This window comes from Branchiostoma lanceolatum, chromosome 12 (genome assembly GCF_035083965.1).
Source record: "Branchiostoma lanceolatum isolate klBraLanc5 chromosome 12, klBraLanc5.hap2, whole genome shotgun sequence".
Classification (NCBI taxonomy): domain Eukaryota; kingdom Metazoa; phylum Chordata; class Leptocardii; order Amphioxiformes; family Branchiostomatidae; genus Branchiostoma; species Branchiostoma lanceolatum.
This window is the reverse complement of record NC_089733.1, coordinates 7270266-7284042: the sequence shown is the minus strand read 5'-3', so window position 1 is coordinate 7284042 and position 13777 is coordinate 7270266. Positions and strand designations below refer to the sequence as shown.

Genomic DNA, 13777 nt, shown 5'->3' with positions numbered 1-13777 from the left:
ATACCCTAAACATAGCCAAAATGATCTCGATATAACCAACTCAATAAACGTTACTCAATTGATAACAAATATTTTACACCAACCAGTATATATAAACATAATGGACAAAATTATACAAAAAATGCTGCATTTTCCTTAACAGCTACACGTTTCACACCATTTTCTGCCTAAGAAAGTACTTGTACTAATATATAAAAATTCTAAGCTACAACATGCAGTTGTCACTGGATTCCATAGGGGGCGCTGTTACAGTGTTACACTGTAACTGCCATGCTTATGAGGTAAGCATGACTAAATACAGTATGTTGAGTGCAAAAAAATTTTCCCTTTAATATCACTGCAAAACAATGTTCAACACAATTTTTTCAACCTTCTCCAAAAGCGAAAGATAATCATATTTAATACAATGCCACGTCTACCAAATTCTTGGTATCCATACATGTAGATGATGGTCAAAATTTGAAGTTTAACACATCACTGTCAAAGGATAAAAGAATTGTGTTGTTTTTATTTTTACACTTGCCAATATTGCATTAATTCTAAGCTGAATTTTGCTTCACAATTTACTGCTGTAGGCTTCAAGCTCACGCAAGGTATAACGCTTCAGATATCAACCTTTTCTTTGAAAATGTATCGTTAAACAAAGTATCTTTTCTGCATATTAATGCGAGTCTTTAAAGTCCATCATAACACCAATCTACTGGTGTATTAGAGATGATATTATCCTATTATCATGACACAATGTTGATGTAGCTTTTGTTCATTTCTATAGATGAGATGATATTTGATATGACATTGATTTCTTAGTGAAAACAGTGACACTTGCAAACAATTGTTTCTTTTTTCTGACTTGGAAATTCAACCCTAGCTCTGTTACACATGTATGTACCAACTATACATTATAACTGCGTTTGAACTGCTTGCAGATCCAAGCAAGATAGATAGGGGGCGTTGTTAGTCTTCCTATAGGAAAGCGCTAGGGTTTGCCCGTGGATCCTTCTGGTTTCGGAATCGTACTGCAAGCCACACACCAACAATCTACAGGGGCAGAAAACATGGATCAGTCACAGATTTCAACTTCTTGTCTGCAATGAACAGAACAATTCACAAAACATATGATTAAAGGCATCCAGAGCATTTTATGAGGCTTGAAACTTGAATTCAAAAAACTCCAGTTTCTAGTCATTCCTACTCTTAGTAAGTTTCAATAACACTATACCATTACATATCGACATTAAAGGAGCAAAGATACGATGTCGTTGTGTAGTGAGAACTGATGGAAAATCTTATCCCTAATAGATTGATCCTGACTTTCCATCACAATTAGCGGTTTGATCAATGAGAGAGTGACTGCATGTCCGTCAAATATTTGCTTTTTTATGTTTTAACTTTGCATCTCTACTAAAAGATCACCATGTAACTTATTCTTGTGCCGCTTTTGAGCACTTTTCATAAGAAATCCGCACGAAAATGTGGTTAACAGTGGCATTAAATGTCAATTTCATCAAGATTACAGCAACTAGAATATTTCCAGTTTTCAAGCCTTATAAAACGCTCTGGGTGCCTTTAATAACAGTATAACAGTGGTTGCTAGAAATCATATAGCTTTGATATAGTGATGGCAAACTAATGTATCTTAGAAAAATAAACTTTACATCCAGGAATGTAAATAAAAAATGAGGTGTCTGTGCTTACACTGTCACTTAAAGCCCTTGTCACACAGTTGACAAGCTTTGGCCGAATTTGTTGAACGCCAGAAGGTCACTGAATTTCATATTCGAGTTGTCAATATTTTTCGCCTGAAAATCTACCTAATCACATTGGACGAGGAATAATCGGGCAATGATTGAGAGAACACGGGGTGTATTACAGCCAAAAATATTGTTAAGAGCTCATTGGTCGGTCAATGTTCTGCTGTTTGACTGCATTTCAAAATCGTCATAGAATCCCGTATCATTTTTTTGCAAGAAAATCTACACTATCACATTGAATGGGGCTTGGTGACTTTCAAATATTGGACGATCCCTAAAAATTGCACAATGATTGAGAGAACAGACTGAGAGACTTGCAAGTCAATTCATTTTCCTGCTGTGTGACTACATTTTAAGATCGTCACAGAGTCAAACGTATTATTCTCCTAAAAATCAACACCTCCATCCCAACAAACTGCGCTTGGTGACTTGCGAACACTGGTTGATACAAATATCACACAATCAATTGAGAGAACACCAAGCGCATTACTGCCGAAAGTGTCATTTTGAGCTTACTTGTCGATTGGTTGATCAATTTTCATGCTGTGCGACAGATGTATTACTATTACTCTTGGTTAACGGATTTTAAAAAAAATGCTAGATTGGAAAATCAACAGGAAAAAAATCAAGAATCTCAGAGGACTCTTTGGTGCACACAATTTCAGGGAGTGAACAGGGTCAGGTGCAAGTTGTCATTTTTTTTTAAATAAAATCTAAAAAAAAAATCTGTTAACCAAGAAATTAAATTGGTGTGGCCTTAGCATGCTGAAAATAATCAGTCCTTACCTCTGTAAAACTGAAGAAGAGCCCTACACCCCCGGATACTCTAAGTGCCGTCCCCAGTGTGGGTAGTAACTTCTGCATACAGGAGGGGCAGTTGGCCGGACTGCTGTCCTTCGCACAGGGCAACTAAACAACAACAACAAATAACAAACAATACTCAGTCATAATTCTCTACAGTGACCACTCAAGGTCCTTCGCACAGCCTGGGCAACTAAACAACAATAACAAACAATACTCAGACGTCATAATACAGTGCTAAACTTTCTTCCAACACTAAGGTATTCACAGATCAAATACTCATTCATACTTGTCTATAGTGAACACTCAAGGTCCTTAAATACAATGCTTACAGTACACAGGTAGCCACAATAGACAGGATTCTTAATGCTGGGGAAAATAACATATTTCAAAGACCACCAAAATGGCCACTAAGGTGATTTCATACTAAAAGGTTTGAATGAATAAATAACAATGCTTTCAAAATTGGGAGTGCTAGCAACATTAACACTTGGCTCTTTTGATGTTTTTGATATTCTGTCAATTGAAAATCTGTTAGTAAACAAAAAAGCCAGGACACGATCATACAAAAATTAATTCTATTCATATATTTACTTGTCTTTTCTTTAATTGACAAGTAAGTGTTGATGAAGGTTAGACATCCAGGTGATAAGATAAAGATACTACAAATGACAGTTATAACTTGATAAAATGTTGAAACATCTGATCGTTTCAAAATTTTATCCAGTTGCTTGAGTAACTATCCTTTGGCATAACTTTGTGTTCTTACCTCAGTACAGACAAGTATCTAATTGCATGTGTTCTACACTTACGTCAATACAGACGGGGTCTTTAGGGTCTGCGGATGTGGAGTTGTTGTACAGACCGCAGCAGTTGAAGGCCTTCTGTGTGTCCGCTCTTGTTGCCGTGGCAGAATGGTTCCAGCCGAATTTTAGTAGTTGCTCCTTTAGAGAGAAAAAAAAAAGAGTCTCACAAACAATAATCTTAACTTTACAGGAGCTCAAATCTAGATATCATTTATAGCACCATACTAGTAGTAGTTTCAAACCCTTGGATTTACATGATAGTAATTCAACATTAACTTTAACCTTCTGCATGTATTAATACCTACTGCTTCGCCCCTTAGCAAACACAATCTGAGTGAAACTTCATAATTTTTGTGCACTACTTAACCACTTACAAAACAATTTTTACTTAAATTATGCAAAAAGGCAACATCAATTATAGGAAGAATGGTTAGTCAGATGACATTGTAATACATACATACAGCACGTATAACTTTAGTACCAAACCACATTTACTAGATTTAGCAAAAACACAATTTTAATGGCAAAACATTGGACAGTTACATGTTTAACATTATTGTGACATTCAGTGTTTCTGCCAGAGGGCCGTCTTCCCGTCTCGTCTTCTCGTCTAGCTCTGATTGGCTTAGCTCAGATAACCTGTGCTCTGATTAGATGATCTAAAGAAAGCATATGGGTTTCACGTGAACAATATGGCGGGAGTTTCTTAGAGAGTTTGCAGGTTGCTTCGTCAGCTGCACAAAATAAACCGCCTGTTGGAACATTTAAAGCAATTTTTAGCGGCCTTCATAACAATATCAATGAAAATTTAGCCAGGCTTCTTCTGAATGCAGTTTCAGCGGCACAGAAAAAAATGAGGTCGCATATAATTTCGTGGTGGGAAAATTCTGTTAGCGCTATTTCGGCGCTGATGTGGACGCAATAAACCTACTTTTACTCAACAATTATTTGCCACTCAGAATGCGGGAAATAACGTGCTACACATGACAAGGTACATGTATTACAAACACATATCCTGAAAGTTTCTCAGTGGTTGTCTAACCTTATATGTTGTACTGAAGGCCAGACAGGCACAGGAGATGGAGAACTGGATGATGAACAACAGGAACAAGATCACCATGTACTGGGGCAAAGGTCAAGGGTCATGTCATCAGGTCATCAGTGTGTGGTTCCAATATGAGAAAAAATCTACAGAGAAGTAGTTTGATAGAAACTAAAAGCTTCACAAAAAGCTTTATCTTGCAATGCAAAATATTTAAGGACATTGCATATGTCGGTTTTTCTGAAAACATATTTGCAAATAACATCTGATAGTTCTTTCCTTTTTTTCTTCTTGTTCTTACATCATATGTAAATTTTGGCATATTCTGATATATTCCTGCATTTAGGAAGACCCATTTATACTGCACATTCTGGCATATTCCAAGGTATTTCTGTAGGTAGGAAGACCCATTTCAAATAACACTACACTGATCATGTACAAAAAGTTTAAAAAGGATACAAAGAACAGCAGGACTTGGTGATGCTTGACGGCGCCGATCAGACCGATGATAGCGATGAACAGGAGAAAGACTCCGCTGGCGATGATCCCACCGATGATGGACACGCTCGTCACCATCGCCATCGCACGGCCGTACGCTGCGACGCCGATCATGATAAAAGCAACCAGCTAGGAAAATGGTGGACATAGAAAATTATGCAGTTAGATAATTCCTGGTGTCTGAGAATAAGTAGAAAATCTAGACTTTACTTAGTCTAAGGATGACGTTTTCAAAAGGTCATGACTTTTAAAAGATGAATGGTTTGGCAAAAAATTATTCTGAGAGCTTTATATCATTTGTGGTCATTATCTGTGTAGACTTATAATGATGTGTGAAAAAATGCTTCTTCATAAATATTACAACCATAAATCAAATCTAGATTGAACATAGATATGGCTTGCTCTATAATTCTGCATAAAATTTGCTAGAAATTATCTATCAGTCTACATCAGTCAGGTTTCTTGGATCTAAGACAAATTCTGTATTTTCTTTAAAATTAAGCAAAATGAAAAGATAAAATTGGAGGCCTGATATACAGGAAAACATGTCAGACTCTATTTTCATGTTGATCATACCTTCCAGTGTTACAGTGTACAATTGTATCTACATATGTTAAACCTATATATAGACTTGGTGTAGCCTTAAGTGTGTTTGTCTTCTCTTCCTCTATGCACCTGCTCCCTTACTCTTAAGAAAAAGGGCAGGTGTACAAACGAAGAAAAAGAGACAAATGTACTTAAGGTAAGACCGATTCTATAGGTTACATGGCAACAATGATGCACTATTGACATTTGATACACAAATTACAGGCAAATCATTGCTAAGTGAATATCTAGATGGCATTTCTGTGGTACTCCATGTTTTTAACTTTGCCAAGAAGGTTACGCTTTTGGCAGTGTGTGTTTGTGTTGTTGTTGTTTTTTGGAATCAACCCAAGAAGCTACATGTATGAATTATGAGGTATGCAGTTAAGACTTAATATGCAGTTAAGACCTTTAATTTAGTATAAAAGAAATTATAAGATTTTGGGCCACCTAGCAGCTGTCTTTGACCCTACAGTGAAACTTTTGGTTTGTGGATTTTTCACATTTTTTTCCATATCGTGTAACGTTGTATATGAATCTATGATATCAATTATGACACACCCATTAATTGCATGAACAGTATGACCATCCATACGCTACAAAACAGTGATTTTCTTCTTTCTCTTACAAGTTCTTGGATGATAAAATCACAAAGATTAGAAGAAAATATAATTTCCTAGACAATATTTTGTCCTTGATAGTCAAAAACTGTAACATGATTTTTTGATACACAACAACCTGTGTATCAAAATTATCTGTTTATAAAATCACAGAAATCATAGCATCAAAACCCCACTTCCTCCATCAATTTCGCTCCGCAAATCAAGACTGAAAATTCCAGAAAATCCTTCTAATTTGTGTGGAGTTTGCCGTTAAGATTTTAACGTTTTTTTTGTCTAATTTATCTTTAGTGGCCACGTCACCTGTTCTGAGTGAGTGCGTACATGTAAGACAAGAAAAAACATGAACCGGCATGTGTCGACAAAAAATGGCAAAATACTCACGATATAAAGGATGTTTAGCGCCGCCAAGGCGTTCTTCGAGCAGTGAAATCCCCCACACATCGTGCCTATTTTTCTTCCGTCTCAAAATCTTAAAGAAATGTAGTAAATCTTTGCCGAAAACGAAGGGAAATTTCAAGGCTCGTCCTAACCAAGATGGCCGAACAGCCTGACGTCATGGTCAGGTGATTTTTTTCAAAGGCTATACCATAATTACAACAGGTAGGATTATTGAAATTATTATCATTATCAAAAATTGATCAAATTAGTCATACCTTTCATCAAAATTATATATCATCATTCATGTTGTCATTATATACAAAGTAGATACATATATAATTTCAAACACTCTGATTTTCTGAGTTTTTTTTAATATTTCCTTATTGCCCCCCTTTAGAAAAGTGACATAGTCCTATTATTTTTCAGGCTATACCACATTTCAAAATAAGTAAAATTGTAAGATAATTCAGAAAAATAATAAATATTCGAGATATATTTTAAAAAATATATCGTTTTATTGAAATTAAAATAAAATTGATCTTAAAACACTCTAAGCACATCTTTAAAATCTAATCATTATTTTCCCTGTGGGGGATTGGTATAGTCCTGCCACGCTGCATAGGTCAAAGTTGAGAAGACGTGAAGGGGAGGGGCGTTACCTGTTCAGGTGGGTTGTAGCGTCTTAAAGAAGATTGAAGAGTCCCTTGGGTCACTCCAGGATGTTAAAAACCAGTTCAACAACCCTTGAGACACTCTAACATACAAGAAAAGGCTCGCGGTTCTCTGTTAGATATGTTTACACTATGGCGCATAGTTTTTGTTTGTTCATAAAAAATCCTTGGTTTGATTGACCGGTTGCCATTGGTTGGTTGGTTGGTTAGTTGATTAGTTTAATTGTTAGTCGGTTGGTTGGTTGTAGGTTGGGTCGGGTTTTAACGGGGCTGGCAGTTGTTGGTTGATCAGCACTCAAGTTAGACTGAGCTGGTTGGATGATCTTAGTAACGTAATTACCTGAAATATACCTTTGCCAAGAAGGTTCTTTTTTACTTTTAGGTGCCCTGGATCCCCCATGGGCCCTCTATCAAGCCTCCGTCATTGTTTGTTTGTTTTGCATACCTGGTAAACCGCCTCATGGCGTAACACACCAGGTTTGTACTGATCGATGAAGAGTGAAAGCTGCACATCCAGACAGATCTATTTGATCCACTCACAACGGGAAGGACCCTTACACTTTTCGATAACTGTGGTTCTTTTACGTGCTCGATGGGCGGTAGTCCTCAAACGCGAGACCTCCATTTAAAGTCCTCATCCGCTTGGCATAAGCAAAGCTCTAAGTCTAAGGTACTCATCTTTACCAGAATGAAGTGAGGAAATTAAGTGTAAGGGTGCATTTCCCAAGGGCACAATGTTGTGACATGTCAGAGATTCGAACCCAGGGCCTCTGGGTTCTAGGCCAAACACCTTACTAGTACCATTATGCCATCCAACATGTTTTATGTTAAGAATTATAGTTTGTACGCCAAGCAACAGAGAAACTCGTGCAACTGTATAAAATTATGAAACATTACAGACAGCATCCGCTGTCAAAAAACGTTATCTAGTTGCTTGAGTGACTGTTGTTTGGTATATCTTATTACCTGGATGACTAACCTTTATAAACATATTCATAGTTTATGCAAGGAGGTTATGATAAGGAAATCCTTGGAAACTGCAGGCATGTCCGCCTCAGCTCGGAAGGCACTCGGGCATTCTCGCGAGCCGTGACGTCATTTTAGGCTTATTTGCATCGAAACTGGCGGGAAAATGTACGGCCCAGTGTGACACGAAAGAAGCGCCGCCGGGGCTGCCGGACAATTTGACTCAGCAGGATTAATCGGGGCAGAACAAAAAGCCGCAGCGGGTGTTAATAGGCGAACACTCTCCTTCTTATTTTAACCTCTTTGGTTTATGTCTTATGTTTTACCCCAGTGTCTGTACGCGTGATGGCTCTGACGGACGGAAAGGGATGAGGAAGCCGTTGGGAATGAGGGTGTCGCCATTCCGCCTGCTGACGAGACGCAGTATCTTCACCTGGGTTGGCATACTCTCCACCATTGCCATCATTTACTTTCTATTCCAGGTAATGTCATCAACATGACATTAATCCACTCAATTTATCGCATTATTTAGAATCAGAGTAAAATTTAGTATCTGAGTCATATAGAGCCTCTTTGAGTAACTTCTTAACCATTAAAATATGGCTTCTATTGACTACAAGAGTCAATAAGATGAATAATACTGTGAAGCCTCAAGTACTGTACTTTGCTTTCCAGCTTTCAGGGCAAGTTGTCATGTCAACCAATCACTGTTTTCTCGGTTTTAGAATCAGAGAGATTATGCAGTCTTACTTACTCGGACTCTTACTATAAGTACCGGTATACTACTTGTACTTTTTATATATTGTACATATCAGTTCTAATGATTATATTATGTGACATACATAGCCTATAGAAGTATATATAACAACTGAAATGAGTAAGAATCACTTACCAATCTTTTTGTTTTGTTTCCTTCTAGTTTCTGTCTGCAGATATCCTGAGTCAAGAAGTAGCCAAGAAGGCCAAGTCCAAGTTAAAAGAAGGGTTAAGTATCAGGAAGGACATACTGTATGAAGGTGACCTGAAAAGTCACAAGGAAAAACAACATGACCTAAAAATCGTCCCAACGGTAGGGTCCCGCCTCGTAACTAAGCTGAACATGTCGGAGGTTATCCCGACAAAGTACGCAGATTTCCTGAGGGGCGCGGGACCGTTGGAGGCGAAGATGTTGCTGGCGGGTATGAAGGAGGGGTTCTTCCGTTGTTACGGGATGGAGGAGCGTATGAACGTGACGAGGCTTAACGACGACTACTGTGACTGTCCTGACGATGGTGTGGATGAACCGGGGACTAACGCTTGTCCAAAAGGAAGGTGAGAGTTATACTGTAAATGCAGAAATGTTTTCGGTGTCTTTATGTGCGCGTTTTTTGCGGTAAGCTCCTTGCCGCAAACTTAAAACCACCACGAAAGTTTTTGCCCTCCTACCCCGTTGTCGGCTAATGTCTCAAACTCAAACTTGAAACCACTGCGAACACTCCATTTTCTCCCTACTGCAAAATTAAAGCCACGCAAGCTTAAATGCATTGATGGAAATTGAGTTATACTGTCTACTACCGGCAGCTTTCTTGTAATGTAAAATGTAGACATAGTGTCCTTTAACAAGTTTAGGCTACAAATGTGCCCTGTTTAAAGTTGCTGCACCCTTTTTAAGCCTGTGTCAAGGGCAGATTGCATGTACCGTACAATGGACCATTATGTTAAGTCTGTTACTGTTAAAATATCAGACCTTGGAGTATGCTGTACATGTAGTAAATGCCTTTAAGTTTAGCATGGTTTAGTGTTCGCTGTTTTCTCACCACAAACTTAAGACCACCGCAAAAATGCCTGTTCTGACTTCTGCCACCTTGTTTTAACCGCAAACTAAAAACAACCACGAACACTCTATTTTCTGTCTACTGCAACATCAAATCACAGCGAGTAGTAGCTTTAAGTTTGAATGACTTCCAATTATTGGATGTCAAATTTACTGGATATTTTGGTGCAATTAACTATTGTCACTTTTTTTCAGGTTCTTCTGTCAGTTTGCAACAAAGTGATTCAGGAGAAAATGTTATTGTTACTTTGCAAACTTTTTGAAAAACAAAAATGTTTTTCAGGTTGAATAAAAAGACTCTTTTTACACAACCAAGAGATTTATTCAACCGACGTTTCGGTGATCATCTGTCACCTTCTTCAATGCAATTCTGACTGGTTCACAGGTATGTGCTGGTATAAGCAGTGACACCTATGCTGCATTACTACATGTGAACCAGTCAGAATTGCCTTGAAGAAGGTGACAGATGGTCACCGAAACGTTGGTTGAATAAATCTCATGGTTGTGTAAAAAGGGTCTTTTTATTCAGTGACTTACCAACCTGATTAAACTATTCACGGATGTTTTTCAGGTTCTTCTGCAGGACTGATGGAAGATATGTGCCGTCCAGCAGGGTGAATGATGGGATATGTGACTGCTGCGACGGTGCTGACGAATGGGGGAGGGTAGAGCTGTCAGAGGACGTCAAACTCCAAGGTGTGACAGCTGTCAATCACGTATTGTACTCTCTACTCACTACGTACATGTATACTTGTAACTTGATTTGATACCCTTGATTTCCTATGGATACAAAATGTAGAATTGATAGCAATCCATAGTGAAGCCACATTAATTGCTACTTGAAAAAGCATCATACTTCACCTCAATTGAGGATTGTATGCTTTACCTTACCCTTAAAATTGACCGTCCTTGACTGCATAAACTAATCTTTTTACTTAACAGCTATACTGTTTGTGTTATTAAAAAAATTTATGCTGAGTTGCCTGTATCTTTTGCATTGAGAATTCTGTTAAAAATAATTGAGGTATCAAAAATTATGACTCACTCATTTCTTTGCAATTCCTACATCAGCAAAATGTAGATTCAAAAAAAACTTCGAGAAGCTTCGAGACATTAATGATTATTTTTTTCATTTTGCAGATCCAGTGAGTCAGCAGTTACACCAGGTCCCTTGCCTCAATTTTTGTGAGAATGCTCCCAACGGGGCATCTAAACAATAACTTCTCTAAAATCATGACTTATGGGGCATTGAAAGAAAATCTGCAATATTGCTGTATAAGCTTTTCAAAACCTGGCAACTCTTTTTTCAACTGTATATTTTGTTACTGTTATCAATAACATGGTATTTGATTGTGGTTAATTATGTTTGTATTATAGAAGATTAAACTTGATATAAGTTGAATGTTTGATTTGTTTATGTAACCTTTGAGTCTGAAAAAATACGTTCATTTTGATTCTTATGAAACTATGTATACATACAATGGGTCCCCAGAAAGTGCTAAATGACATGAAATGGAACGAAACGGAAAGAACTAAAACAAAATACTTCATCTATGTTTAAAATGCTTCCTGTTCCGGTCTATTGTGAATGTTTCGTCCATTTCATTCCATTTTACACTTTCTGGGGACCGATACATATAGGCATATCACTTGCTGATGTTCCATGGATAAAAAACAAAGCACAGGTTGGCATTCAAGCATGACTGTTTAATGTTTGCTTCCCAAACTGCACACTCAGCATGATACCAATCCTAGATAAAAGCAAGACACTCCTATGGCACAAGAAATAGTAAGGTTTTACCCATTGATTCGTAACAAGCAATAATGATAATGAAACCACTAGATTTTCTATTAAACTTGTTGCATTTTGAATGCTTGTGATAAGGTTAAAACGATGATTTTGCTAGATATTTTCAATAGATGATTTATTATAAATGCTGAGCATTTATACATGTATTATCAACAAGGAGATTACAAACTTTGTGAACTTATCTTCCCATTTGACAAGGCTACTGTGCCATTTTTTTCATGCAGTCATTAGGCCACACCAATTTAATTTTTGGTTAACAGATTTTTGTGTGTAATTTTAGCACGAGGACATCCTTAAAACAGAAGACTGGGGTGAAAACTTGCACCTGACCCTGTTCACTCCCTGAAATTGTGTGCACCAAGTACAAACTTTACTCTGAGATTCTGTTTTCATGTTGATTTTCCAATCTAGCATTTTTTTTAAAATTCCGTTATACCAAGAAATTAAATTGGTGTGGCCTTAGTGTGAATTGTAGAAAACTTGATGTGCATGAACCATGGGGAAGCTTTTGTCATTGATAAATGGACTTTTAAAAAGTCTTCATTCTTGCAAAACTAGAAATCTCTGTAGCATATTCATTGCAAGAGCTTATAGTATGCCTACATAAAAGAAACAACATCATCATTCACAAAGCAATAATAAAGCATTTAAATCAATTTATGAGCTTTCTTCTACTTTTAATTCCCCTTTGCAAGGGTTTATTTTAATGGAATGTTTTTTTGTGTCAAGTCATACTGGATTAAACAGAGTCATTAATATTGATAAACACATTGATAGAACTATGATATATCATACATTGTATTATAAGTACTGTAATTCTTAAAAGATTCATACTTTTCTAAGTTTTTTTGTTTTTTTTTCGTGATCACTTTACCAACACAAAGTTGTCACAACTGCCAACACGTACAGGAACCAGCGTTACAAGTGTTGCTACATGTGCCTCTGTTTAAGCAGTAAACTCAATTTTTCAACATGCCGCAAAAACTAGGTACCACAACCAGAAATAAAACTACAGTATACTATTATTTGCGTACCAAACAAAATATGTATTGAATACTTAGATTTTGATACATTTTGTATACTGATTCTTGTGGCAGACCTTAAATTTTAGAAAAGCAAAAGCAGCTCACTATGCGCACACTAGACTGACTCCCAAGCAAAAACACCATCACAAATGACCTGTAAACAAAATCTGTCATTAGATGTTTTCTACACAAACTGCCTTCTACAATCTACTAAATTTTCAGATGGAATGTTCAACAAAAAATTGTGACGGCAGCGAGCTCCAAATCCAAGTGCATGTAAAAGGCAGTTTATGTATAGCCTAGATCTTCAGACCTTTGTCAAGGAATTAACATTAGGCTCCAGGACTTTTAGCCATCCTATAGATTATAGAGCATTTTTTCACTCACTTTCCACATCAATGAAGCAAGTGCAATGTAGGTGTGTATACAGCCATGTTGGTGTCCCTATTTGCATTTAACTGCCACACAGCATTGTGTTTAATCTGTGAGTTTTGAAATATTCTGGTATTAAATCTCTTCTTTAAGCTGTGGATATTTGCTGTAGCAAGACTGAAGAAATATGTAAAGCAGCCCACTGTAAGAGAAATTATATGATGGGGGGCAAAGGGACGCTTCACTTTCAATGCGGATGAATACCCGGAAGTAAGGCTCGGCCAGTCGGCCCCAAACACAATTTTCACCCAAAACACACCAATTCATATGCTTTTCAGTTAATAGTGATTACTGTATCTACATGTAATATGGTCTGATTCTCTGAAATGCAAAGAGGGACACCAAAGCACCCTCCGAAGAGCAGGACCCCTATCGCTCGATTCGTTGGCTCGCTCGTGTAGGGGCCCTGCTCTTTAGCCCCGGTAGACACGGTTCTGGCGCCATCGCCACCAAAACAGCTTCAGCCAATCAGAGTGTTTGCTAAACCTCATCTAGAGCAAAAGCGCAAAGGACGCTGGGAAGCTATATCAACCAATCACGTTACATCTCACAGCGTTACTTTAGGTTCAGAACAAA

The 13777-nt window shown here is 37.5% G+C and overlaps 2 protein-coding genes across 2 annotated transcripts; one reads left to right on the top strand and one right to left on the bottom strand.

Moving 5' to 3' along the window:
* Nucleotides 1-849: 849 nt before the first annotated feature.
* Nucleotides 850-6663, bottom strand: LOC136445998 (tetraspanin-31-B-like). Its single transcript, XM_066444259.1, has 6 exons — nt 6488-6663; nt 4860-5027; nt 4401-4481; nt 3365-3496; nt 2538-2660; nt 850-1038 (listed from the first exon to the last, which is right to left on the bottom strand). The coding sequence occupies exons 1-6, from the start codon at nt 6545-6547 to the stop codon at nt 964-966; spliced, it is 639 nt and encodes a 212-aa protein (XP_066300356.1). The 5' UTR covers nt 6548-6663; the 3' UTR covers nt 850-963.
* A 423-nt stretch (nt 6664-7086) lies between these two features.
* Nucleotides 7087-11336, top strand: LOC136446459 (uncharacterized). The gene is made up of 5 exons (XM_066444835.1): nt 7087-7151; nt 8453-8603; nt 9041-9432; nt 10506-10630; nt 11075-11336. The coding sequence occupies exons 2-5, from the start codon at nt 8490-8492 to the stop codon at nt 11152-11154; spliced, it is 711 nt and encodes a 236-aa protein (XP_066300932.1). The 5' UTR covers nt 7087-7151; nt 8453-8489; the 3' UTR covers nt 11155-11336.
* Nucleotides 11337-13777: the final 2441 nt, after the last annotated feature.

Bases quoted from the DNA above. Each gene is read 5' to 3' on its own strand.
- LOC136445998 (XM_066444259.1), bottom strand. From the start codon at position 6,547: ATGTGTGGGGGATTTCACTGCTCGAAGAACGCCTTGGCGGCGCTAAAC. The intron at 5,028-6,487 runs GTGAGTATTTTG...CCATTTTCCTAG, and splicing joins CGCTAAACATCCTTTATATC to CTGGTTGCTTTTATCATGAT. The intron at 1,039-2,537 runs GTAAGGACTGAT...CTGCCCCTGTAG, and splicing joins TCTTCTTCAGTTTTACAGAG to ATTGTTGGTGTGTGGCTTGC.
- LOC136446459 (XM_066444835.1), top strand. From the start codon at position 8,490: ATGAGGAAGCCGTTGGGAATGAGGGTGTCGCCATTCCGCCTGCTGACG. The intron at 9,433-10,505 runs GTGAGAGTTATA...GATGTTTTTCAG, and splicing joins AACGCTTGTCCAAAAGGAAG to GTTCTTCTGCAGGACTGATG. The intron at 10,631-11,074 runs GTGTGACAGCTG...TTCATTTTGCAG, and splicing joins AGAGGACGTCAAACTCCAAG to ATCCAGTGAGTCAGCAGTTA.